The sequence below is a fragment of the Ambystoma mexicanum genome, chromosome 3q (genome assembly GCF_040938575.1).
Source record: "Ambystoma mexicanum isolate Mex_15411 chromosome 3q, UKY_AmexF1_1, whole genome shotgun sequence".
NCBI classification, from domain to species: domain Eukaryota; kingdom Metazoa; phylum Chordata; class Amphibia; order Caudata; family Ambystomatidae; genus Ambystoma; species Ambystoma mexicanum.
The window spans coordinates 264,624,399-264,651,071 of NC_090926.1; the positions used below are offsets into that span (position 1 = coordinate 264,624,399).

Consider the following 26,673-nt stretch of genomic DNA (forward strand, 5'->3'; position numbering starts at 1 on the left):
TAAAGCATTTTCCTCTCCATGCTGCTAGTGTACATAGCGACTGGCCTGCAAGGGTCAACTAAAGGCATGGGAATTCCAAACAGGGATGCCAGTTTTCCCGTTTTTACAAACAAATACCGATTTTATTTTTGAAAACACAAATTGATTTCCACCTGACTGTGTGTAAAATAGTTGAAACGAAAAACAAGCAGCATTAATTAGGATGCACTGCAATTGTTCCCTTTCTAGCCTTCTCCCTTCGTGCGAAACTGGCTATTGTTTTTGCCAGGAACTCAACCTTTTCCTAGGACTACAATTTTAAAAGGACAGTCCACTCAATTTGTATTCTAATATCGCAGCATTTTGTTTCCTCTCTCAAAACTAAAAGCAATAAAAATACATTGCACAAATAAAATGAGCAGAGAGCAATCCCCCCCGCCCCAGTCCCATCTCTGTTAAAGTATTCTCTTCAGAACAAATGGAAATTATTATATATTTTCATCAACAGAACATCTCAGAAGACACGTGTGAATCACACAAAGCAGCACTAATGGTGGAGAACAGAAAAGTGGCAACAAGCTGGTCGTTTTGATGCTGAAAAGATTTTTAAATTAAAATGACTCGTTGTGGTGAGGCGCAGCGAGGGGAGAGGCAACATGGTGTGCTGCTTTTCTTCCTCTCCATCCAACAATTATTTTTGGGTGAAAAAGCACAGGCTTATGACGCTACACTTCCCTTTCATGCATAATTTTGGGTGGTTCATCTTAACAGTGAATTAGGAGATGCAGGAAGGAACATACGTTTGGGCTTTGGCTCCAACACTGATTGATTTGATATGTGTTTGAATCTCATCACATGCCCGAGGGAACACACACATACTGACACCAGAATAAGCTTAGGAGGGTTTTATTAAACATTACTAAAACATATGATATTGCATGGAAATTGGTTCAAGACAGCTGTAACAAAGGCACTTGGGAAACGTAGTCTTTGAATTTAGGATTACATATGAAGGACAGCAAATAAAAGGTATACAGCAAGCTCCAAACAGGAATGTCTTCTGCTTAGTGATTTCTAGGGTATGCAGTCTTTATATCGAATATTTTATAAGGAATGAACATATATCGAATATTTTATCACGAATATTTGTATAAAGAATGCATTTAGGTGTGGGGTAAAGGGTTAAATATTTTTGGGAAATGGTTAGGGTGGATTTCAAAGGGTGGAAAACAGGGGTTTGTTGGGGACCCCCAAAAAAATTAAAAGTGCTTTCTCTATAAAATATTTTGTTATAAAATATTCGGTATATGTTCATTCTTTACAAATATTTTCGTATAAAGACCGATTTCTAGAACTCAGTCTACCTCCTCTTTGCAAAGTCCTCCACGTTACACATCCCCTCTTCTAAGGATCAAAGTATTTGACTCTCACTGGAGTACATCCCTCTTCTGGAACACCAGGCACTCCCACCCCTCACCAGAGCACACCCCTCTTCTGCTGTCCCAGGCTTTCCTGTTCCTCACTGCAGCCCACCGCTCTTCTGGGCTGCTGGGATTCCTGTTCACTGGTGTTTACCAGCTTCTTCAACAAACTTCTCTCACCTCCCAGCCCAAAATACTCAGCCTGTGTTTCTTAGACTCAGTTTGAAATCCCCCACGTTCTCCCACTGGCTGAGGTAAACTTTCAAATTGATTGGTTTCCATGCAAAGGGAATGAAGTCTTTAATTTCTTTCAGTTTGTTTCCAGTGCAGAAGCTGGTATTTTGTCTGCTGTTCTGCTCCAGTCTGGTCTCCTGGCGGTTTCCCTTCACAGAGGTTTGTTTTGTGGGTTGCTTGTGCTTAAAAAGGCCATCACATGGAGAGGAAAACCCCTGGTAAATTCCCACTTGTGCAAAATCGCTTTTCCCTTGGGAAGGGAGAATGGAAGAATCGCTCTCCTTAAAATGCTTCAACTGCAGGGAGGGAGAAAGCCACGTTCCTGCACAAGCGCTGCTGCTGTTGGGTGGTTGGGCTGGGGTTGAGGAGGGGGATCTGCACCTTTTGACTAAGGGGTCTCTCTGGATGTGCTAGTGATTCCCAATAGCATATCCATTTCTGAATCTGTATGTGACGGCTTGAAGTCGGAGGAAGGGGCCGTGAGGAAGGAGGAGGTGGACTCCGAGGTGGAGACGTGGTGGGGTGCCGACTGCGGCCGGCTCGCTTCCCAGTTCGAACCGAAGCCCGCTGCGGGTGAATGCACAGTTGGTTGCGCACAGAGGAGGGAGGTGATTGGAATCAAGAGCGCGGCTGTGGTTAGGACCCAGGCGAACAAGGAGGGAGACGGCCAGAGCCTGGCCTGTGCTCTGCGACAAGAGAGAGACCCACGTTTCGTGATGTCGGCATGCAGCCCCTGTGATGAATATGATCACCGGCTCCGCACGCGACAGAGAAAGGAAGGTCTGGGTGCTATCAAGACGGTACGCCAACACACAACCATGGTTCGGGAAAGGGCAGAGAACCCATATGAATTGCCACAAAGACAATTAAAAGTCAAGTATAACACTCCCCAAAACAAGGAACAACGAAGCCCCAATATACACCAGAATCCTTACCTCATGGCACGCGGGTGGAGTGCATCATGGCGAACGGCCTCAAGGAAGGAAGGGGGCGGGGCGTGGGGGAGTTTATCAAGACTTAGCTGGATAAAGGACTCTGATTGGACCAGAGGTATCCAGCCCCTATATAAACCAGAGAGAGATGTAGGACTAATGGTGAATTCTCCACTTCTTTGCAGAACCGACTGGAAAGTGAAGCAGCAGGAGCCTCTTACCGTTGGGTTTACAAGGACCAAGCCCAGATATAGTCCATATTCCAGAAGGAAGCTTACAAGGACTGCCTCCCAAGCACTAAGAAGGAATACTTGGAAGCCTGACTGAAAAGATTAATTCCTTTATTCTTTCTTCTTCTTTTACCTGCTATAACTTGAAGCTGTTCAAAAGTCAATAAAGACTAGCATTTTGGTTGTATCAGCTGCCTTGTCGGAGTGATCGTTTACACCGTAGAAAACATTCTGGGATCTGTTCCAGGTTGCATCTAGTTTCTTTGGGACCTGGTAGTTCCTAATTAGTTGCCCTCTCAGGGTGTGTGGGAACAATTCAGGGCTGGTCCACCTATTATACTGTGTCTGATTTAGAGGGGAATTCTCTGGTAGGGTCTTTAGGGAGAACCCCACGGGGTTAGTCTGCTAGGGCCTCCCCCTATTTGGCATTAGTTCTTCATGTTGGATGACATTCAGGATGTCTAGCTGTTTGGAGTGTGTATCAGGGTCCTATCAGCCATACTCTTATTAGAACAGTATAACAGGATTTGCAGTTGACCCTGTGGCTTTGCCACAAAATTTAGCGTGTGCAAAATGGACAGAACATAGGCAGTCTGTCAAAATAAAGGCCCTTCTGCAATTTTAGATCCTTATACACAAAATAACTATTTTACAGTATTTTCAGCTCGAGTATTCATATTCAGCATGGTAGGCGTGCATTTAATTTTAGTTTCATGTTTGATGTTTAAACATAAGTCAAACATCAGGAAAGTGGGGCAGATAGTAATCACTGGCCCAGCATCTGTCTCATACTAACAGAATGTTGTTGGGGACGCAGGCATGTGTTTCAGCCCTGCATACAAATCCCAGACTTCCATACTGCACACCAACATTACTGTTGAGAGTAGTAATTTTGCTTTTTATATGTAGGAACATTAGGCAAAATAATGAATACGAAAAACCGAAGGGAAGCAATATTATGAATATAGGGACTTGTTTCTACCTAGCATACATCATCAATGGCATATGATGCAGTTTCTTTCTTATAAAGCAAAACAACAAGCTTTACATGGGAATGGTCAGTAAATACACAGCAGAGACATTACTCAATTTGCTGGCCTGGCCAGCAGGTTTTTCCATTGTCTGAATGCCAAGAATATCTGCCCGTCACTGCAAGTGCAAAATGAGTACCTAGGGACTGCCCTGCAGAGTGCTTTCGCTCACCTCTTTCCATTGCAGCATCAAGGGCCACACAACTTCCAGGCTCAGAAGAAGGTGACTGCAGGTCTACTACGATTCATTACCTGAAGGGGAGATTACAAACAGAGCATAACATAAGCAGTCAGACAAAAAAACATGCAATCAATGATTTCAAAATTGGATGGCTTGAAGCTGCACTCTGGGCCATTTTTCATTCTTCAATTAGCACTGTGCAAGACGGCCAAAATGAGCAAAATAATTAAACACATGTTTGACCATGCAGATTTAGCAAGTTTACATTAAAGGACATTTTATAAATACCTATATTCTAGACTAACAGATCACTTGTTAAGAGCGCGCCAAACGTGGGAATCGAGAGTCACATGAACTCGATCAAAACCAAGAAAGGGGAGCACGGGGGTCAATTTTTAATTTGTAATAATTCCTGTAGTCTGATGTATATGCATATGTGGTTTCACCCTAGAGGGTATTAAAAACAAGCAATGACATACAAAAAATCCAAAAGACCAAGAACCAAGGGTATGAAAATTAGCTGCACTATTAGAAAAGAAAAAAATACCACAGAAAGAAAGAGCTAGAGACAACCCGGGTCCTCGGGGTCAAAACAGGGGATGATTTAGGAAACCTGGATTTACGGTGTTATTTTTCCAGTTTATCATGCTTCCAGCCTTGTCAGAAAGCTTCCATCAAACCTTTTTTTTTTTTTTTTTTTACGCAAACCATTAATTGCCGTGAAATATTCTCCATTTTCAAAGCAAGACTACACTGTAGAGGTGGAGCCAAGTACCCCCACCCAAGACTCCTCCCCCATGCTGCCTATATGTTGGGAGCCAGGGTTTGAGACACATGCAGTGCTAGTGAAAATACATATACCAAAGAGAATCTTGGGAGTGAGGTTCCCATTAAGAAAGCCATACATGCATTTATGACAAAATGATGGCCTTTTGAATGAAATCCTGCAGGAAGTGTGAAAACCGAGCAAGAGAGAAGATTGGGGACGTCTTGGAGAAGCAGAGCCGACGCACCCAGAAGAGATGCAGAGACAAAACAACCCAAATATTCTACAGGTTCTAAAGAGGAGGTGTTAAAAATTAGCAACATTTCGGGCTCGAGATGAAGATGCTCATGCTATAAAAATTATGGAGAAGATATCAAGTCATTTTACAATTGTAGAGATGCAGTAACGAAAGTAGACAAAGTATATTCTTAAAGGCTGGCTATGTAGTGAATAGAATGCGGCGATGCACCAACGTAGAAATCAAAAACGGAACCATGGAGGTGAATCAAAGAAAGGCTTGGTTGGCCCAAGACCAGGAAGTCAGGGCCACCGTGAGACTGAATGTTCGAGCAATGGTTACAGAATGCGTGAAAAGAACAAAACTCCTGTCTTAGGTGAGGATTGAAAACATTGAATACGTCAGAGGTTCATCATTTAATAGTATTTGAAATGCAGAAAGACTCTAAAACATGGTCTGCAGTCATGTGGATGGATGAAAATAGACGCCAGGACGAGCTGGATCAAAACCAAGCAGAGTATGCCGATGCTCCCTCCTATTCTCGGGAGCAAAGAACATTTCCAAGGCCAAGTTCAAAGCCTTAACTGACTAGCAGGCTGCAAGAGTCATGATAGATGACAGTCTAATTGGCGGGAAGCTATGGTTAAGACCAGCCCACCAGCACCTGGGTGCCAGACTGCGTGCTGCTTACATGTTGAATATTACTGAGGGGTATGAGGGTGCCAACCAATTATAGAGGGCCACATAATAGACAGCCCTATAGCTTGTATAACCAATGGGACTTTGTGTATTTGATGACGTTCGTAGAACACTTGCACTAGAGGAGGGCTTAGTTGCCCCACCTGATGTTGGAGACCCAATCATCTTCCCTGACAAGTATGGAACGTATACCTAGATGTTTCCTATAAGCCAATCACCATCCCAAGTAGGTTTGTTGTAGTTTGCCACGTAGGGAGTCAGTTAATGATGACAAGTTTTTAGTATATGAACTGCATTTTTTATGATGTGCATTGAGTGAGAAGATCGAGCATGTTCGTTGATGTTCGCTGTAACTCTGTTTTAAATAATTGATATTAAAACAGACGCACTTTGCAAACTTCCTGAGTCAGTTTGATTATTGATGTTTGAGTATATTTTGCATCCCTAGCTATCGCAAAGTATTGCTACCTCGTCTTAAAGGGCTGGGTCGGACACCTCAGTTCAACACTGATCAACCCGCACAAACATTTTAAGGGGGCTCAACCATAATGACCACAGTCCAAACATTGGCAATATCAATGTCAGGCAGTAGTCCTATCATTTTAAGGGTTTCATATGGCACTAAAGGCCACTTGAACCAACCGCTTATAAGCACTCTGAGAAAAAATATAGGAGGCATGAGAAGAGAAAAAGTCCAACAATACCAATGAAAAGCCCTTGCTGGACAAGGCCGCGGTGTTGAGCGACACTGGGGCCCAGGAGAGGCTGCCCGACGAAACATAGCACGCTTGCTACGTCCACGCGCCTATAAGAACCGAGGCATGGACCCTCTGCGGTAAAGCCCTCGCAGGACAAGGCCACACTGTTGAGCAACGCAGGTGCCCAGCAGACGCTGCCTGGCGAAAGGTAGCATGCTTGCTATGTCCACACGTCCCCGCCTATAAGAACCAAAGTACAAACCCTCTGCTGCAAAGCCCTCGCAGGACAAGGCTGCGGTGTTGAGCGATGCAGTTGTTTGGCGGCAAAGGGGATGTGGCGCAGACGACTCACCCTCCTGTCTGCAGCTGCCAGGTAAGAAGTTGCGGGGAAGAGTTCAGCTTGCTTTACTCTGTGTAACCCCCCTGCCCTGGTGCCCCTTCTTACCCTTGCACTATTGTTTCCTCCGTGACCTGTACCTGTCCCCCGCTCACTTCGCATCCTCCAATCCCTGATCGCGTGTGGTCACTCGCACCCTACGCCATGCTTGCTCCCGCTCATTTTAGGCCCTCTCTAGCAGGGCCGCATGCGCTTCCTTGCATTCTAGGACTGAGTTTGGCCTCTCGCGTCCTTGGTTGCATACATTCCCATGTTTTCTTTGATCAAGTGTGCCCCTCGCTTCCTAGGCCACGTGCGTTCCCGCGCACTCCTTGATCGTGTGCGCACCTTGCGTCCTTGGCTGTGTGTGTCCCCTCGCTTTCCTTGATCACGTGCGCTCCTCGCGTCCTGGGCCGTGTCCCTTCCCGTGCATTCCTTGATTGCATGCGTCCCCTCGCGCTTAGGCCACGTGCGTTCCCTCGCATTCTTCAATCATGGGTGTTCAACGCTTCCTGGGCTGCGTGCGCTCCCTCACATTCCTGATCGATTGCGCTCCCTCACAACTCTAGGCCTTCTTCTTCACCTGCTGTGCACCCTCTGCTTCCTCTGCAAGCCCTTCCTTCTCCCTCCTAACCCCCACTTCACCTGACCTAATGTGTATTCTGTGATTTTGTTCTCCATGGTTTGCTGTTTTGGTTCCCTCTAAGTTCCCTTGGTAGTTATCCTGCCTTGGGTTGTTTACTATCCACGGTTGCTTGCTTACATCGTACTGCCTGCATCCTTGGTGTTCACTCTTTTTCTAGGTTCCCTGTTTGATTACTCCATCTTGGTGGTTGTGTTTCTCTGGGTTGTTTGCATCATTTTATTGCCTACATCCTGGCTGTCCATTTCTGCTTTCAGGTTCCCCGGTTGATTCTTCTTTTTTCTAGCAGCATTTTGCTCGTTTGCTTGTCTATATTTTGTATTTGATTTTGGTCATTGTTCTATCCTCCTTATGTGTCCTCACCTCATCCTAGTGTTTCCTGCCTCCTGCCTGCCCCCTAGTTGACCCCTCACCCATCCACCCTCCCTTCCCCCCCAACTCTGCCCTCTGTACCCTCTTTGGTGCCCTCAGTCTCTCCCATCTTCTCTAACAGTTTTTCTATTGGCTATCCTATCCTTCTCACTAAGTCTGGTAGGAAGAAGTTCAAGAGGGACATCCTGGTCTCCAACCCAGGCCTCCCCATCGCCGATACCTACACCAGTCCTTCCTCCGGACAGACCCTTAACGACATCCGCTTTGTCGTTCCCTCTCCGCACCTATGGACTCTCCATATGGTCTCTGTTCTTTCTCCTTTTTCCTCTTGATCCATTAATGTTGGCACCCGATGGGAGGCCCTCCTGGCCTCCTTCCACCTCTCAAAGACCATCATTAAATTTTGACCCAAATGGCACTGCCTTGGTCAAAGGACCTTAGGCCAACATCCTCCTTTTTGATAGAAGCTTTACACGCCTCATCAACTTCCTTTCTTCTCCTGCTGTTCCTTCTCTCCCCTCTTTGGCTCCTCCGCCTCCCTCTTCCTCTGCCCCCTTCTATGGCTGCCCCTGCTGCTTCTCTGGCCACCGTGTTGCCTCTTTCTTCTGCCATCCCTCTGGCATCCACCTCCTCTTCCTTGGCTACCTTGCCCTCTCCTCCTTCCTCCTCTGCCCATCCTCAGGCGCCTCCAACACTTCCTCAGGGCGTACCTCTGAACTGTACCCCTCCACGGAAGTCTTTCAAAGGTGGCAAACTGCTCCACATTGCCACTCTCAATTCTCGCTCAGCTGTCAAACACTCCTCTGACATCTACCGGAAGAACTTGATTTGGATGTCCTCCGCCTGACCGAGACGTGGTTCACAGCCAGCTCTGTCCCAAGCTTTGACACTCTCCTTCCTGATGGCTACAAGATCCTCTCTGCATCCAGAACCAACTGTCTTGGTGGGGGTGTAGCCTTAATCTTCCCGGAGTAGATCCCTGCTTCCATCATTCCTATGCAGGACTCCTCCTTTGAATGCCTGGTCTGCAAGCTCTCGCTTTCGCTCTCCTGGCCTTTCTCTCACTGTGGCCACTATCAAACGGCCACCCAGCCAGGTAGCCACCTTCCTCTCTGAGTGGGCGGATCTCTCATCCTCTCTCCTACCTCTCAACTTCTCCACCTCCGAGATCTTAACATCCACCTGGATGCTTCTTGTCCTACTCCAGGACTCTTTCGCAACCTGTGCGACTCCCTCCGTCTCTTGCCTCTTCCCTCTGGCCGACCCACTCTGCAGGGCACACCCAGGATGTTCTGATCTCCTCAGACCTCCCCCTCTCAAAACTCCCTCCTCCTCCTCCTGCTCCTGCTCCTCCTCCTGCACCCCCCCAAGCCATTCCCAGCACTGCCACCTACCCTCTCGGTCATTCAACCCATGAAGCGTGTCAGTTCATGCTTTTTCCGCTTTCTCTACTCCTTCTGCAACATTGGCTGACTCACCTCCTCACACAACCCTCTCTAAACCTCTACCTTTCTATCGCTGACACTCTTGAAGTACTTGTCCCAGTCTAAAGGATCCACTTGAAGCCTAAATCCAAGAGCAACTCTTGGTACGAATCACACCTCGTCACCCTGGAACGCAAGTGCAGGGTGGCTGAGAGGAAGTGGAAGGCTACAGGTGCACCTTCTGAGAAACTGGCCTGCCGCCCGCTCCAAAGGCAATACAGACTCTCCGTCCTCGCTCTACTCTCCATCCTATACAACTTATCCAGAACAGGACTGCAAGACTTGTCCTTGGCCTCAAGCCCAGGGATTGGGTCTCTCCAGCTCTGAAATCTCTTCATTGGCTCCCGGTGGTAGCAAAGATCAAGTTCAAGACCCTCTTCATTGTCCAGGATCAGCACTGCCTCCGACTCTCTCTTCCCAAGAATCTCCTTCCTCAAGCTCTCTGCTCATCCACCTCTAACTCTCTGAGGTTCAGCCCCTTTTCCAAGCAGAGAGTTGGGGCAGATCTCTTTCTTCGGCTGGGGCCTCCCTCTGGAACAGCCTCCCTGCCTCTCTGAAACTCGAGCAGAACCATCTTCGGTTCGGGAAGCAACTCAAGACCTTCCTCTTTGCTTCCGCTTTCTCTCTTCCTCTCCCCTGCTGATGACCGATCTGTTCCATGCGCTAGTCACCTGGCCACCCTCTGAATTTGGGCCCCGGTCTCTGCCTGTCCAGTTGCACCTCGCACTGCCTTTTGCACCCCCACCCCAGCACTGCACTTCTATAACCCTACAGTCCCCTCTCTCTGCACTTATGAGCCACCCTCTGATTACCAGCACTTAGCCACATGCTGGCTGCACTTTGTTAACTGCACTTCTCGATTCCCCCTCCCTTTTGCACTTCTCGACGACCTCCCCTTTTTTGCACTTCTCCCCTCCCCCTGCGCAATCTGAATGACACAAGGCCTAGTAAGATCGTTGTTTTGTCCTCCCTTTGTTTCCCCCCTCCTTGTCTTGTTGCGCCTAGAAACACTTGTGTACAGGCACGTTATACATGCCATATCATATCAGAGAACTAGCAATTGGATCTAGAAAGATCCAAAAGACATCATTGAGGGAAAAAAAGGGATGCAAGCTGGATGAACCTTGTAATTAAAGCGACACCTAAAGCTATACACTAACTGGATGTTAGCAGGCGGTTGAGGCTGGCTTCTGATGGCCAGCATTTTCAGAGCTACATTATTATGATGGCTGCAAGGCTCGGGATAGGAGAGAGGAGAAGGTTCTTAAGGGTGACTTTGAAGGAAGGCAGACACTTTTAGAAGGTTCTTAATTTCTAGGGAGGAGTTACAGTCATAGGGAGCCAAGACAGTAAAGGACAAACAAAAAGCAGAGAGCAGCACAAGATGGAGGCCGGGGGATGTGGTGGTGGGTAAGGCAGCGTATAATGGCGTGAGTAGACTAAGAATTATTCTGCCAGGTGCTGGGGTGCAAGGGATAACTGCTGAAAGGACTTCAGGTGTCAGAGTGGGAGGAAAAAACGACTGAACACAGGAAGTGTAGTTTCAGTCTTCTACTGTTAGAAGACATATAAAACCTAAAAATAAAGTACCAAAGGAGAAAGTCTTCCAGCCAGCACAACAATCAATCAGCCTTTCATACAAGGCTGGCTGATGACCTTGCTCAACTACCTAGATGCAGGCTTTCCTGGGTCCAGCACCCATGGCCATCTAGAAGAAAAATATACATTCAGTCCAGGTCCCCTTGTTGAGGCTCCTTTTCATCACCACCATCACTTTCAGGTAGTATTTGAAGGTGTAGAGGGATGGGGTTGAAATCAGAAGCTTCCACTACTACATGTTCATTCCCAGGCCCCTCCTCTGCCTTGCAGATAGTAACAATTGCCCCTGTCTTCTCAGCTCTTCAAAGTTACGGTCTCCCTGCCCCGCATACCTCCTCCAGTCTCTTCCACTTGCGTTGGGCCACTCAGTCTCTTCCTGCCGTCCTACTCTTCATGCGGTTATCGCCTTCAGTGCCTCCTAACACCTTCTCCAATACTTCCTCCATCTGCCTTGATGTTACCTCTTCCTTTTCCACACTTTCACAGCTGCCTCCTGATGTAACCCCTCTCCTGACACTACCATGTTTTTCTCTTCTCTCTCTCTCGTTTAACTGTTCACAACCGCCTGATGTTTACTCCTTCAAACTATTTCCATAGTCTTGACACCACCACCTTTAATCCTTCCCCTCCACACACTCATTCTCCTGGCTCCATCTCCGCTCCAGCAACCTCCATTACTACACAACTCTTGAAACATGCTCCAATTCCATCCACAACCTCTTGCAAACCACACTCATAGTATGGGCAGTTTGACTCATATGGGAAGCTTCCCGCCTACCCCTGGGTGGGATTTTGGGCGATTCTGTGCTTCTGCGGGTCCCATGGATTGCAAGCCTGGGAATGTAGGTCAGAACAGGGCTGAGGGAGCTAGCCTAAGTCTATATGAATGCTGATTTTGAGGGCTTGCTCTGAAGAGCTGCTTGCACCTGGGTCAAGACTGTACGTGCATCTAAGGGAAGTTCCGTTTTGGAAGAATAGGGGAGTTTTTGCTATTTTCATGTTCTCCATAGTTTGGGCACAATCGTGCAGACTGTGGCTACATGGACTGAAGGTGATCAGTGAAAATTGTGGGCAGGTCTCTATGCACCTGCAAAAAGCGTGCCTGCAAGGTTGCAGAATCAGGGGGTCCCCCACTCAGTCTTTTGACGATCTATGAGCCGGGGATAGGATTTCCAAAATGGGCTATTGTGAGGGAATCACATGACATGGCCATGGTTGACCTTCACTGAAAGGGGAAGGAAGAGGCGAGGGGGTTGGAGTTGGAGGTAACATAATGACCAACCTCAGACAAGCAGCCTGGAAGGAGGGAGAGCACCCTTGGGATCCTGGCTCGGGGAGGCACTTCACAAATAGTGCCCCTTTCCTGACCGACCGCAGAGCCAGGTAGTTACAGAAGTCAAAAAGGAGCAAATTTGCATGGATATCCATCCTGCATGAAGGAGGTGAAGAGGAGTTAGGCAAGGATTGCAGGAGTTTGTAAAGGGTATTTGTAGCAAAGTGCAATACATTTATTTCAAACTTTGGTTAGTGGGGAGTGAAATTGTTTTTCAGGGAGTAAAAAAGTAGTTCTCATTTTCAACGTACTCATTTTTGGGAAAGCAAAAACACTTTTTGGGCCTCATTATGACCCTGGCACTAAGTGTTTAACAGCGCCGTAAGAGGCTGCGGCGCCGTTAAACACCTAGCGCCTAATTACGAGGTCCCTTTGCGGGACCCGACCTTAACGGCTGGTAAAACCAGCCGTTAAAGTAAAGGACCCGCAAAGGGACCTTGGTGCTAATTACGGTACCGCAATTTGCGGTACTGTAATTAGCGCCTTCCCCATTCCCATTTGCCATTGAGCCCTATGGGGCAAAAATGGGAATGGGGAAGGGGCATGGCTGCATGGGGAATTACCGCCCCACCAACCTCGGAATGGGGTGGTAATTCCCCATTCCGCCATGGCGGACTCCGGCATGGATCATGGTGCTAATAGCACCATGGTTTAGCGCAGGAGTCCTAATGAGGCCCTTTGTATTTTAAAAACATAGGTTCTGTAACATACTCCATTGCCATGAATGAAAACATATTTTAATTTTGTAGGCCATCTTCAGACCAGAAACACAATAGTAGAGGCGGTCTAAGCAAAAGGTGTGATGGGGAAAGATTTTGAAGGTGTTCTGGAAGTTCAGGGGATGCAAGATGTGGAACTATAGGTCAGGAAAAAGATCACTTCACTTTTAGAGGAACCGAGCATCAGGTAGCACATCGCCAAACATGGATGCATAGCAGATAGTGAAGTGAGAGGACAGCTCAGAAGTTACGAAGGAGAAGGAGATTGGAGTATAATGGGCAAGTAGATGATTTGAGAAACGAAAAGGTGGAATGCAGTTTGCTGTGAGAGAATATGGAGTGTGCAGTTGCAGTGAGCTTTAAGATTGATTTATAGAATCTGGCCTTGAGGACCGATTTTAGGATGTCACCCTAGCTATAGTCAACAGGCTAACTCAGAGGTTAGCCAAAACCCAATCAAGGTAAGCATGGAGAGCAGTCAAGGCTACAGCTGGGCGATATATTGATATAGGTAGGATTTGAAAAAATTGTTTCATCGAAATATATATATTATTACACTTACACGGCTTACACTACAATTTTCTTTTACATTTTGATATTTACACAGCTGAGGAATCCTGTATTTGCACATTCGCGACATCTCACATGTAGTTGGCGGCTTACAACTGAGCATTTAACCTACTGAAACAATATTGAGATATAACACCGTATATCGAGATCTAGCCCAAAAATATTGAGATATGACATTTAGTACAAATCACCCAGCCCTAATCAAGGCTATTCTCAGGAGTGTGCGAGTGGGGTCATGGGGTCCACAAAGAGTCAACACAGTGAAGCACACAATAATTCAATTTACAAAAATACTACATTTATTCTAGGACCGAAACACAGAGTAGGACAGGAAACAAGCAGGTGATAATATTACATAACACTCAATTAGAAACATATACACAGTCACTTTTAGGTTCTTAGGAATGCATTAAATAACTTAAGTCAACAAAAAGAAACCAAGTAGTGATGCAGTTGAATGGAACCAAGTCCCAAGAAACATACACTAATTTCATAAAACCAATCCCTATGATGAGTGGGGCCTTGCTCCCAAAAGTCACAAAACTTTTTCTGAGGAGAAGTGTCTGATGTAGGAAGAGTTCTTGTATAGATGAAACATTCCAGAAGATACTCAAAGTTAAAATGATATTCGAATTTTTCAGATACAGCTACTTTTAGATGCAACATTAAATAAAACAATGGAATGGAGTAACCAAGGTTTATTCTAAGGAGAACAGGGGGAGACAAATGTGTTGCCATTACTTACCCCACTGACTCCAATTTTCCCAGAGGACTAGATGGGTCGACTAGGGAGAGTGGGGTGGTTTTCCTGCCATTGGTTCAAGTGAGAGGTGCCCAGGAGCTGCGGGTGCAAGGATTCTTTGTGTCAGTTCCAGGAGCAGAGTACAAACCTTTGTAAAAAAAAAAAAAAGAAATTAAAAGAAAATTTAAAAAAAAATGCAGAAGGCACCTACACAAACCTCCTCAGGACACTTGGCCAGATGGGGGAAGGCGAGTTGCAGTGACGGCTACCGCACACAGGTGACTAACAGTCACGATTGACAACGCCCTTCCAGTGCAGGATCCCTTGAAGCTGGGAGCCTGAAATTGGCCAGGAAGGCGATTTACACCACAAGTTGGCGACTACTGAAGTTCCGGCAACAAACGCAGAACTGCGGCGGTTGTAGCGAGGTAGCCCACTGGAGAGCTGATCAGTCCACTGGGTTGTCCAAGTACACTTCCGAAGGCTCAGTGGGGCAGGATCCTCAGGAACACGTCGACTAGTTGGCCCCACCAGTCCAAGGGTTGAAGCAGTGCTCAGGGCGTTCACATATCTGTAACGCTCACCTGATTCCCATGGAGGCGCTGGTCTTGGCAGGAAGGTGTCTGTGACCCGAAAAGTGATGTGCAGGACTCGATTTACTTCTGGGGGCCGAACCTCTTCGCACTGTGTGTCGAACTCGAAGAGTGAGACTTCTGCAGGTGAAAGAATATGGGGTGTTAAATGTCCCTCTCTCTCTCTCTCTCTCTTCCTAGCTTCTCCGTAGAGCCCCCAGGTCAACGTGCTCACCTTAGATAGGTGAATGCTGGACTCTCCATCTGCGTCTGGTGCAGGGTGCCGTTGCCAGTTCCTTCACTGGTGAAACATAGGCCTCTTGACATCAGAGGATCGCTACCGTCGTTAACTGCACGAGCGGTGAGTTTCCGGACACCTTTTTAGTCCTTATAGTCTTTAGGTGCGTGGGCACGTTAATATAGAACAGGACTCGGTATAACGCTTTTTCCTATTTGTCTTGCAGGGCTCTTGAGATAGGAGATGGTGTGAAGAGAGCCGAAGTTGGAGCCAGAGCCGTGGAATGAAGCGCTTGGAAATGCGTAAGTAAATGCAAGCACTCTAACTGTCTCTTTTCCCTTGCAGCTGTGAGTTCGTGCTGAAGAGATGCTGGAAAACGCCGGAGTATTTGCAGGCGTTCTATTGTGGCGAGCGCGATGGACGTGAGTAAATACCTGTCTAATGTCTCTTCGTTTGTCTTTCAGATGCTGGGTTGCAGCGTTGAAGAAATCTGGAATTTCACGGAGTGCCGGTAAGTAATAACAATGCTTTTGGGCCTCATTACGACTCAGGCGGTAAGGGGTTTACGGCGGCGTAAACAGCGCCGACCCTTACCGCCTGATTCCGAGGTCCCTTAGCGCCATGGAGGTTTTAACACCTGCTTTTAGCAGGTGTTAAAATCCATGGCGCTAAGGAACCTTGATGTTAATTACGCCACCGTAATTTACGGTGGCGTAATTAACGCCTTCCCCACTCCCATTATGCCCTATGGGGCAAAAGTGGGAATGGGGAAGGGTAAATGGGGATTGGGGACTTACCGCCCCGTCAACCTCGGAATGGGGCGGTAAATCCGCCAACCACCATGGCGTAAACGTAGTTTACGCCATGGTGGTAAAGGTACGACCCAGGCGGTAACTTACCGCCTGGGTCGTAATGAGGCCCTTTGTCTTCACAGGCGGAGGTGCAGCGTGAAGAAATGTTCGCTGCCGATGGATCAGGTGAGGAAAGCGCTGCGTGTAAAGGTTGCCGTGCTAACCTGTTGTTTCTTGTCTTTGCAGGTGCTGCTGAATACTGGATACAGGAGTGGTAAGTATTGTTCTTGCAGGTTCAGGATCGGAAGGAAGAAAGGCTGGAACAGACTCGGTGAGCGTTCTGCTGCAGATGCAGAATAACGCGAAGCACGTTTGTTCAATCGGGTGTGGTTTAAATAGCCTAGGAGTGATGAGGCGACTTCCTCCACGGCCCCGCCTAGGTAAGAAAAGAGTTCCAGTTCCAGAAGAGTTCCCGTGTTGTATCCAGGGAGTGGAGCTTGCCCCACCCAGGTAAGAAAGTAGTTCCTGTTCACAGAGGATTCCTATGTGGCTGGTAAGTAAGCAGCATGGTCTGCTGCAGGTAAGTCCACCCAAGCATCTTCATACATATTATGAGCCCGGCGCTTCCAGTGCCGGGACCGATGGCTTTGATGAGCCTGGTGCCACCGGCGCCAGGACAAGGTCCAAAAGGTCCCAGTGGGGACCGGCTGGTGCCTAAGATGACGGTTAGGGGCCTGCTTCCAAGGACGTTGGGCTGTTCCTGACTCCTTGGAAGCAGTGATCATGACAGCACCCCCCCTCAAGGCCCCTCCCAAGCGTGTCTTCTCCGGGGGTTTTGGCTTGTCGGGGTGATTCAAATGGAATTTCTTGACCAGATGAGGTGCGTGGACATGCTCCGAGGGTTCCCAAGACCTTTCCTGGGGGCCGTATCCTTTCCAATCAACCAGGTAATATAATTTAGATTTGGAGATTTTGGAGTTTAGGATGTTCTTTACTTCAAACTCAAGTTCTCCATCTACTAAAACAGGTTCTGGGAGTTCGGTCAATCGGGTTCCTGGTTGCACTGGTTTTAGTAAGGAGACATGGAATACTGGATGTATTTTCATATGCGAAGGCAATTCCAATTTAACAGCCACCGGATTAATTATGGCAGAGATAAGATAGGGTCCAAGGTATCTCGGGATGAAAGTGCGGGGTCCTTTTAGAGGTAGGTGCTTAGTGGATAACCAGACCGGATCTCCCACTGCGTAGTGAGGGGCCTCTTTACGGTGCTGATCTGCTCCTTTCTTAAATTGAGCTTTAGCTCTTTGCAGATGGGCAGTGGCTTCCTTAAAAGCACGAGTGATCTCCGAGTGCAAGTGATCCACAGCAGGTGTTTCGAATTCTTGGGGAGGATCCAGGTTAGAGGTTCTAGGATGGTGTCCGTATAATAGGAAGAAGGGAGTCTTCCCGGTTCCAGAATGAGTCGAATTGTTATAGGCGTATTCAGCGATCCAAAGAATGTCCTTCCAAGGGTTTTCAGTTTGTTGGAGCATGCAACGTAGATATTGCTCTAGAGTTTGATTTGTCCTCTCGGTTTGTCCGTCAGTTTGGGGATGGTGACTGGTAGAAAGTCTCACATCAATTTGGGCTAAACAACAGCAACTTCGCCAAAAGTGGGAGATAAATTGACTTCCCCTATCGGAGACCAAAACTGAGGGGAAACCGTGTAACCGAACGATGTTTTCTAAGAATTCTCGGGCCAATACTGAAGCTGAAGGTAGGCCCTTCAGGGGAATGAAGTGAGCCATCTTGGAGAATAGATCCACGACTACTAAAATGGTATTATACCCTGAGCTTGGAGGTAGGTCCGTGATGAAATCCATGGACAGGGTATGCCATGGACAGGGAGGGATGTCTAGTGGGTGTAAGAGACCGGCTGGTTTCTCCTTCTGACTCTTATTCTGGGCACACACACCGCAGGAGATTACAAAGTCTCTAATGTCCTTCTTCCATGATGGCCACCAGAAATGTCTTTTGACCTTTTCCATGGTTTTGGTTATGCCAGGGTGACCCTCCATTAGTGAATCGTGATAACAGGAGATTACCTGTTTTTGTATTTTCTCACTGGGCAAGTACAATCGTCCTCGGAAATATGGTAGGTCTCGATCCACTGAGAATTCTTTTCCCTTTAATTGCCAGTCCTGAAAGTCGGCCGGAGTTAAAAGTGATTTGACTGTAGTCTTAATGTCTTCAAAGGATTGAGCGCTGACCAAGCCCAAAATCCTTTGTTCTGGGATTATGGGTATTGGTTCTGGATTGGTCAAATGTTCATCTATTCCCATCCGGGAGAGGGCATCTGCTTTTCCATTTTTACTGCCTGGTCGATAAGTAATTATAAAGTCAAACTCAGCCAAAAACAGAGCCCAGCGAAGCTGCCTGGAAGACTGAGCTTTGGCTGTCTTCAGATACTGTAAGTTGCGGTGATCAGTCATTACGGTGACTGTGTGTCTGGCTCCCAAAAGATAATGCCGCCAGGCTTCAAAGGCCGATCTGATAGCTAAAAGTTCCTTGTCTGTAATTGAATAGTTGATCTCGGGAGCCGAGAATTTGCGGGACCAAAAGGCTACAGGATGTAATTGGTGTGTGACCGGATCCCTTTGTGATAAAACTGCCCCCATAGCAAGACTAGAAGCATCTGTTTCTACGAAGTAGGGGAGTTCTGGGCGAGGATGTTTTAGAACAGGTGCAGAAATGAATTTAGTCTAAGTCCTGAAAAGCTTGTTCTGCCTCGGTAGACCACTCAAAACGTTTGTTTTTTCCTTTAACAGAGCGGTGATGGGCTGGACTATTCGAGAGAATTCAGGGATGAATCTGCGGTAAAGGTTAGCGAAGCCTAACATGCTTTGGACTCCTTTTACAGAGGTTGGTGAAGACCACTTGATGATTGCATCGACTTTCTTTGAATCCATATGGACTCCGTTAGGTGACAATATGAATCCCAGGAACTCAACTTCAGTTACGTTGAAAACGCATTTTTCGAGCTTAGCAAAAAGGTTATGTTGATGTAATCTCTCGAGGACCTCTCTAACGTGTTTCCGATGTTCTTCTTCAGATGATGAATAAACGAGGATGTCATCAATGTAGACAACACCACACACATCAATGAGTTCTCTAAGGACATCATTCATAAAATACTGGAAGGCGGCAGGAGCGTTGCAAAGTCCAAAGGGCATAACTTGATATTCAAACAGCCCATACTTGGTGCGGAAGGCCGTCTTCCATTCATTGCCTTCTTTTATTCGTACCAAATGGTAGGCTCCTCTGAGATCCAACTTTGTATATATACAGGCGTCTTTGACTTGGTCCAGGAGTTCAGGGATCAAAGGTAACGGGTATCTGTTTTTAACGGTGATTTGATTCAGGGCGCGGTAATCTATACAAGTCCTAAGGTCTCCTTCCTTTTTCGGAACGAAGAACAAAGCCGAGGAAGCTGGAGATTTTGAAGGACGGATAAACCCGGTAGCTAGGTATTGGTCCAGATATTGTCTGAGGTGAAGATTCTCTGGCTCGGTGAGGGCATAAATCCTACTGCAAGGAGGAGTTGTTCCGGGTATCAGATCTATTGGACAGTCGTAAGACCTATGAGGAGGCAGGGTGTTAGCTTGGTCCTTCCGAAAGACGTCTTGGAATTCCTGGTATTCGGGAGGCAATTTGGGAACCTCAGAAGAGATTGCCGCCAGTGAAACATCAGGCCGAGGATAACAAGTGGTAAAACATTCTGGAAACTGAACCGTCTTTGCTCGCCAATCGATCTGAGGATTGTGCTTCTCTAACCAAGGGATTCCCAGAATGATCTGGAACTGAGGGGCCTTGATCACATCGAACACTATTTTCTCCCGGTGTCCATCTTGGCTCACTAACGTCACTTCTTGGGTGGCGTGCGTTACTGGTCCGGAGGCTATCTCCGTGCCATCCACTGTAGTAATGACGTCTTTTACCGCCTTAGGAACAAGAGGTTGATTCATCCTTGATACCTTTTCACGGTCCACCTAATTACCGAGTGCTCCGCTGTCGATGTAAGCTTCAATTGCACGCAAACGATCCGGACGTTCAGGACTAATGAGGACCATAGGCACCACGAAATGCGAGGTCACGGGACAGATATTAACGCTCGGCAAGAGGACCTCTACACTTGTCGGGCTAGGTCGTTTCCCTGCTCAGAATTTGTGGTACAGGTATCTGCGGCTCCTACAGCCTTCTTAGCTGGTTTCACTGGACAGTCTCGAAGAAAGTGCCCCGAGTTTCCTCAATAGAGGCATAATTGCAGCTGTCTTCTTCTTTCCCGCTCCTTTTGGGTTAAAGGTCCTTTCATGCCCCCTGTTTGCATGGGTTCCACAGTGTCAGCTCCCCTAGTAGAGGTCTGTGGTTTAGAAAACATTTGGTTATCAAATTTGGAACGATCAGCCTTCCTGTTCTGTAATCTGTGGTCCAATTGGACAACTAAGTCAATATAGTCTGAGCATTCTTGTGGAGGATTCACGACTTGAGCCAACACATCCTTGAGCTCTCCACGCAGGCCTCTGTAGAAGAGCGTTATTCTCTTATCCTCAGGCCATTGAGTTTCCACTATAAGTCTGTTGAATGAGGCTATATAAGTCAAGAGGTCTTGATTACCCTGTCATAACGAAAGAAGTTCATTGTCCAAGGCCTGCCCTTGTGCATGTCTTGCAAACAGTTTCTCCATGCTGGACTGGAAGGCCTGGAAATCATGCAGAACCGGATCATCCTGAGTGACTAAAGGGATCGACCAATCTGCGGCGCTGCCACTGAGATAAGAAAGCACGAAAGCCACCTTGGTCTGATCTGTTGGGAAGGCAGCTGGTCGACATAAGTGTAGGCGGCACTGGTTAATGAACACTGCAAATTTCTTTGGGTCACCAGAAAAGCGTTCGGGCGGAGCCAAGGGCACATTGCCGGGTAGATTGATTTGCACTGGATTTAAGGATGATGCAGAAGGATAACTTCCTCCTGGAGCGGGCAAAGGTGTCTGTCCTGCCTGCGTTTGTAGCAATTGCCTAGCGAGGTCCTCTGTTCGCTCCTTGGAAATTATCAGCTCTCTTCTTAGAGAGTTTGTTTCCTGACAAGCTGCATGTACTTCTGCTCTTAGTTCCCCAAGCAACTGGGCTAATTGATCAGTGTCTGAGGTTTCCATTGCGCCTGGGTAGGAGTTTTGCGGTGGGTTTCGCGTTCTGTAACGCTCACCTGATTCCCACGGAGGCGCTGGTCTTGGCAGGAAGGTGTCTGTGACCCGAAAAGTGATGTGCAGGACTCTATTTGCTTCTGGGGCCGAACCTCTTCGCACTGTGTGTCGAACTCGAAGAGTGAGATTTCTGCAGGTGAAAGAATATGGGGGTTAATGATCTGGGTTGTTGAATGTCCCTCTCTCTCTCTCTCTCTTCCTAGCTTCTCCGTAGAGCCCCCAGGTCAACGTGCTCACCTTAGATAGGTGAATGCTGGACTCTCCGTCTGCGTCTGGTGCAGGGTGCCGTTGCCAGTTCCTTCACTGGTGAAACATAGGCCTCTTGACATCAGAGGATCGCTACCGTCGTTAACTGCACGAGCGGTGAGTTTCCGGACACCTTTTTAGTCCTTATAGTCTTTAGGTGCGTGGGCACGTTAATATAGAACAGGACTCTGTATAATGCTTTTTCCTATTTGTCTTGCAGGGCTCTTGAGATAGGAGATGGTGTGAAGAGAGCCGAAGTTGGAGCCAGAGCCTTGGAATGAAGCGCTTGGAAATGCGTAAGTAAATGCAAGCGCTCTAACTGTCTCTTTTCCCTTGCAGCTGTGAGTTTGTGCTGAAGAGATGCTGGAAAACGCCGGAGTATTTGCAGGCGTTCTATTGTGGCGAGCGCGATGGACGTGAGTAAATACCTGTCTAATGTCTCTTCGTTTGTCTTTCAGATGCTCGGTTGCAGCGTTGAAGAAATCCGGAATTTCGCGGAGTGCCGGTAAGTAATAACAATGCTTTTGTCTTCACAGGCGGAGGTGCAGCGTGAAGAAATGTTCGCTGCCGATGGATCAGGTGAGGAAAGCGCTGCGTGTAAAGGTTGCCGTGCTAACCTGTTGTTTCTTGTCTTTGCAGGTGCTGCTGAATACTGGATACAGGAGTGGTAAGTATTGTTCTTGCAGGTTCAGGATCGGAAGGAAGAAAGGCTGGAACAGACTCGGTGAGCGTTCTGCTGCAGATGCAGAATAACGCGAAGCACGTTTGTTCAATCGGGTGTGGTTTAAATAGCCTTGGAGTGATGCGGCGTCTTCCTCCACAGCCCCGCCTAGGTAAGAAAAGAGTTCCAGTTCCAGAAGAGTTCCCGTGTTGTATCCAGGGAGTGGAGCTTGCCCCACCCAGGTAAGAAAGTAGTTCCTGTTCACAGAGGATTCCTATGTGGCTGGTAAGTAAGCAGCATGGTCTGCTGCAGGTAAGTCCACCCAAGCATCTTCATACATATTATGAGCCCGGCGCTTCCAGTGCCGGGACCGATGGCTTTGATGAGCCTGGTGCCACCGGCGCCAGGACAAGGTCCAAAAGGTCCCAGTGGGGACCGCCTGGTGCCTAAAATGACGGTTAGGGGCCTGCTTCCAAGGACGTTGGGCTGTTCCTGACTCCTTGGAAGCAGTGATCATGACAATATCAGGTAGTGCAGCAGGACTTCACCGGGCCAAACTCAGGAAGGGATGCTGGGACTTTCCGGGTGTCCTCCACGGGTCTTCAGGCGGCTGCTCGTCTGGCTCAAACGATGATCTGAAGAAATAGCTGCAGGAGACCTCTTCTTATCCGAAATCCTGGCTGCAAGCAAGTCCAAGCCCACCAATGGTAAGGATCTACACCTTTCAAACATCCAGCAGTGGTCCAATCAGGCACCACTGTGAGCTTCACTCATGCCACACACCTAGACTTTCAGGCACCACGGATGTGGAGTGGGACCAACCAGTCTCGCCCCTTTAAAGGCCAAGCACACACAAAGGCATCACAACACCCGCAAAAGCAGCAGCTGTCCCGGGCAAGTGCATGACCTTATATGGGATTTCCTGACCTGAGAAGACAGGAAGGCGGCCAAACAGCAATGCGGCCAAAGAACAAGCCATTTTAAAAAGGCACTAATAACATTCACTAGCCATAAGCAGTAAACAAAAATGTGCACACTAGAAAGAATGCAAAAATGGTACAGAGACCAATGCTGCCACCACCTGTCTTTAGGCACATATAAAAAGTCACCAAAAATCCCAAGAGTAAAAGACCAGGGTAATATCTAAGTATCCCCACTACACTACTGTATTGATCAGTTTCCCCATAACAAAATTAAAAAAGCCAGGGGAGTGAAACAGAAGCAAACACTTTCGGGGTCCAGAGAATATGGAGGGAAAGCTGCTAAAAGAGAAATCTTTTCTAAAGTAACCAAAGACAGACTCCTACTCAAAAGGGGTTGTCAATGGAGGTCTCATAGTGTCAGGAAATAGAGAGCGAGCCATCAATGAGGTAGAAAGCCAGTATGTCAGATTAATGTTGAAGTATCATGCATGTAGGACATTCCAAAGTGTAGATGCTCAGAGATGTAGAGTTCATTGTAAAAGTCATTTATATCTTGACGAGCCGATGGCCAGGAATTTGTGACCTCAAACAGTGGTTTGGCGGGAGCACAATTCAAATACTCCAGCAAGGCATAGATGGGGTTGACTGATCACGTAGGCAATTATGTACAACACAGACGTTTTAAATCGGGTCCTCCCTTTGACATGAAGTGGAGAACCTTAAGTGATGTAATGATATGATCTGTGTGCCAGAGCCCCAGCAGAAGAAGAGCAGCAGAGTCTGGGCACTTCTGCAGTTGGGGAGTGTCTTTTGCGGTAACCCTGTGTAGATGACATTACATAAGTGTGTGAAGTACATTGCTACTGTGAGGATTAGTACAACTATCGGAAATAGTCGCAATAAAGGAAGGATTATGCAAATCAGCCCAAGACAGCTGGAAACATTTTTGGTCATGGTTTATCCGAAGCATGAATGGGATATCACTGTCAAATGGCACAATGAGGTTTCAAACCTTCCATGACAATGTGAGAGCTTGATTTGCAAAGTCTGGCCAGAGCACATCTGCACCCATGACTGACCCATTCAGACACATCCAAAGTTAATCCAATCCTGCAAATTCCTGGAGCATTACGCTATTCAGTTTGATCGCCAGCGTCCTTATTTAAAATGAGATGAAATGGAGTGTCAGTGTTACATCTATTGAAACTAATGGTTAGAGGATGTTATAACAGCTCAGTGATCAGAAGTATTTTGTGTACATAGGCTGTACGTTATAAAACAACAAATAAATAAACCAGGCTATGCAGTCATACAGAAAAGGATCACTGAGCGGGCTGATCTTTGGGGGTATTCATGACCATCAGTCTGGCTTTAGAGCTGCAAGAAGCATGGAAACTGCTCTCCTGAACATCTGTGAAGACCTGATCTCCAACCACGATTCCAACACCCCCTGTGTCCTCATCTTTCTTGATCTTTCTTCTGCCTTTGACACGGTCAACCATGCCATTCTGCTCAACCGTCTCTGTGATAACCTGGTTATCACTGATCAGGCCCTGGCTTGGCTGACCTCTTTCCCTTCCGATCGACCCTCCCAGGTCCAACTCGGGTCCTTCGTCTCCTCTATCTCTACCTGTGGTGTTCCCCAGGGGACTATCCTCTCTCCCTGGCTGTTCAACCAATACCTTGCACTTCTAACCCACCACAATGCCGCTCTCTGCCCCACCTTTCAGTGCTATGCTGATGACAAACTCATTTTCAGGCTCCTCTTCTCCTTCTCTCATCTCCGACTGTCTGTCCACCATCCAGGAGTAGTGTGCCGCCAATGATCTCTGCGTCAATGCCGGTAAGACCGAGATTCTCCTCATCGGCACACCTACTCCTTCCTTTCCCTCTCTGGCCAGCCTCTCTTGGCCCTCTTCCTGCGCCCACCTGTGAGGCTAAAATCCTCGGGGTCATCTTCAACTCCACACTTTCCTTCTCTCCTCACATCTCTGACGTCTCTAAGAAGTCATACTACCAACTGCACCTCCTCAGAAGTATTCTTCCTTTTCTCTCCTTCCCTCAGAAGATCACTGTCTCCAGAGCTGCGGTTCTCTCTAGGCTTGACAACAGCCCCTTTCTAAATCTGCCTGCCTCTACTCTCCGCCCTCTGCAACTCATCCAAAACAGGACCGCAAGACTTATCCTTGGCCTCAAGCCCAGGGATCGTATCTCTCCAGGTCTGAAATCTCTGCACTGGCTCCCAATGGCGGCGTGGATCAAGTTCAAAACCCTCTGCATTGTCCAAAAGGCCTTCTGGGGCCTGGGACCTAAATACCTTCAACTCTCTCTTCCTAAATATCTTCCTTCTCAAGCTCTTCGCTCATCCACCTCCAAATCCCTCAGGGTCAAAGCAGCGAGTTGGTGGTAGATCATCTCTGCTGGGGCCTCCCTCTGGAACAGCCTCCCTGCCTCTCTGAAACTTGAGGAGCATCATCTCCAGTTCCGGAAGCACCTCAAGACCTTCCTCTTTTATTCTGCGTTCTCGCCTCCTCTCCTCTGCTGATCTCCTGTCTAATTCTGAAATTGCACTGGTTACCCCGCTACCCTCTGATCTCGGGCCCGGTCCCCTCCCCGTTAGTTGCACACCTGCACTGCCCCTCCAGCAACCCTTGCACTCAGGGACTGTTTCTGTATCCCTCCAGCCCCAACTAGCACTTGACAACTGATGCCTGCACTTACCCTTGCAATTGCCACTAGCTGGCGGCACTTTTATTTGTCTTTATTTATTTCAATGTTATCCTATGTACTGCACTGCTCCCCCAACCCCTGCACTTTTTCCCCTTCCCTCCTCCCCAGCACGATCTCAACGTCACCTGGCCTAGAAGGATCGTTGTCTCTGTCTTCCCTCCGTTTCCCCACCCTTGCCTCATCGCACCTTGAAACACTTGTGTATAGGCGCGTTATAAAGGCCATATCATATTCTGTAGGAGATACTAGGGATTTGTTTAATGTATAAGGACACCAAGTGCACTTGGCTGAGGATATCCTGGAAGAAGAGAATTGGCTCAGTGCTGTGTGCACAATGCCAGCCAACTCGATAAGGCAGTCAGTGGTATCAAGGGCAGCCTAGAGAAACAAGACCTAGTTGTCGATGAAGAGGAATTCATTTCTGTAGTACATCAAGGTCGTAAACTGGGTTGGGAGTCGTTTAATAGACAATATGTTTCCAGATATGAAAGTTCTGAGGTGACTTCCAATGCCAGAGCTTTGCCATTACAAAGGACACTGGAAAATGGCCTGCATTCGGAGAGGGTATCAAGGGCAGTATTCACTTTTTTCCAAAATTAGAGGAGAATGTTTGACTTTAGCTCTTATTATTAGCTAGAATGACTATCTGCCATGGACATCAATACTGATAGCGAACTTGATATAATAACTAATTGTGGTGGGATTCACAAAAATGGCAACAGAGCAGGGATTCGGAATATTCACTGTATGTGTCTAAATCAATAAAGTCCATCAGAGTGCACTGGACACAATTTCTTTCAAGATTAGCAAGAAGTACATAATCGGACTACAAAATCGCCTGACTGCAAACCAAGAACTGCCACTGGAGAACACACAGTTTTTTCCTGCTATGGAGAAAATTATTTTTTATTTAATGACTATTTATAAAGGTGCCTATACAGCAAATGGTGTTTACAGGTGCCAAAGAGCAGAAGGGGGGGTGGGGAGTATCTGGAAACGGGAACAAAATACAACAATGACGGT

The 26,673-nt window shown here is 47.4% G+C and overlaps 1 protein-coding gene across 2 annotated transcripts in view; it reads right to left on the minus strand.

The window, feature by feature from the left end:
• The window catches only part of MCRS1 (microspherule protein 1), a 700,973-nt gene that overhangs the window by 665,730 nt on the left and 8,570 nt on the right, over window positions 1-26,673 (minus strand). For both annotated transcript variants that reach the window (XM_069653718.1, XM_069653719.1), the window contains exon 2: window positions 4,000-4,079. In XM_069653718.1, coding sequence (XP_069509819.1) covers window positions 4,000-4,009 — 10 coding nt within the window. In that variant the 5' untranslated portion in view covers window positions 4,010-4,079. The remainder of the gene's footprint in view (window positions 1-3,999; window positions 4,080-26,673) is intronic.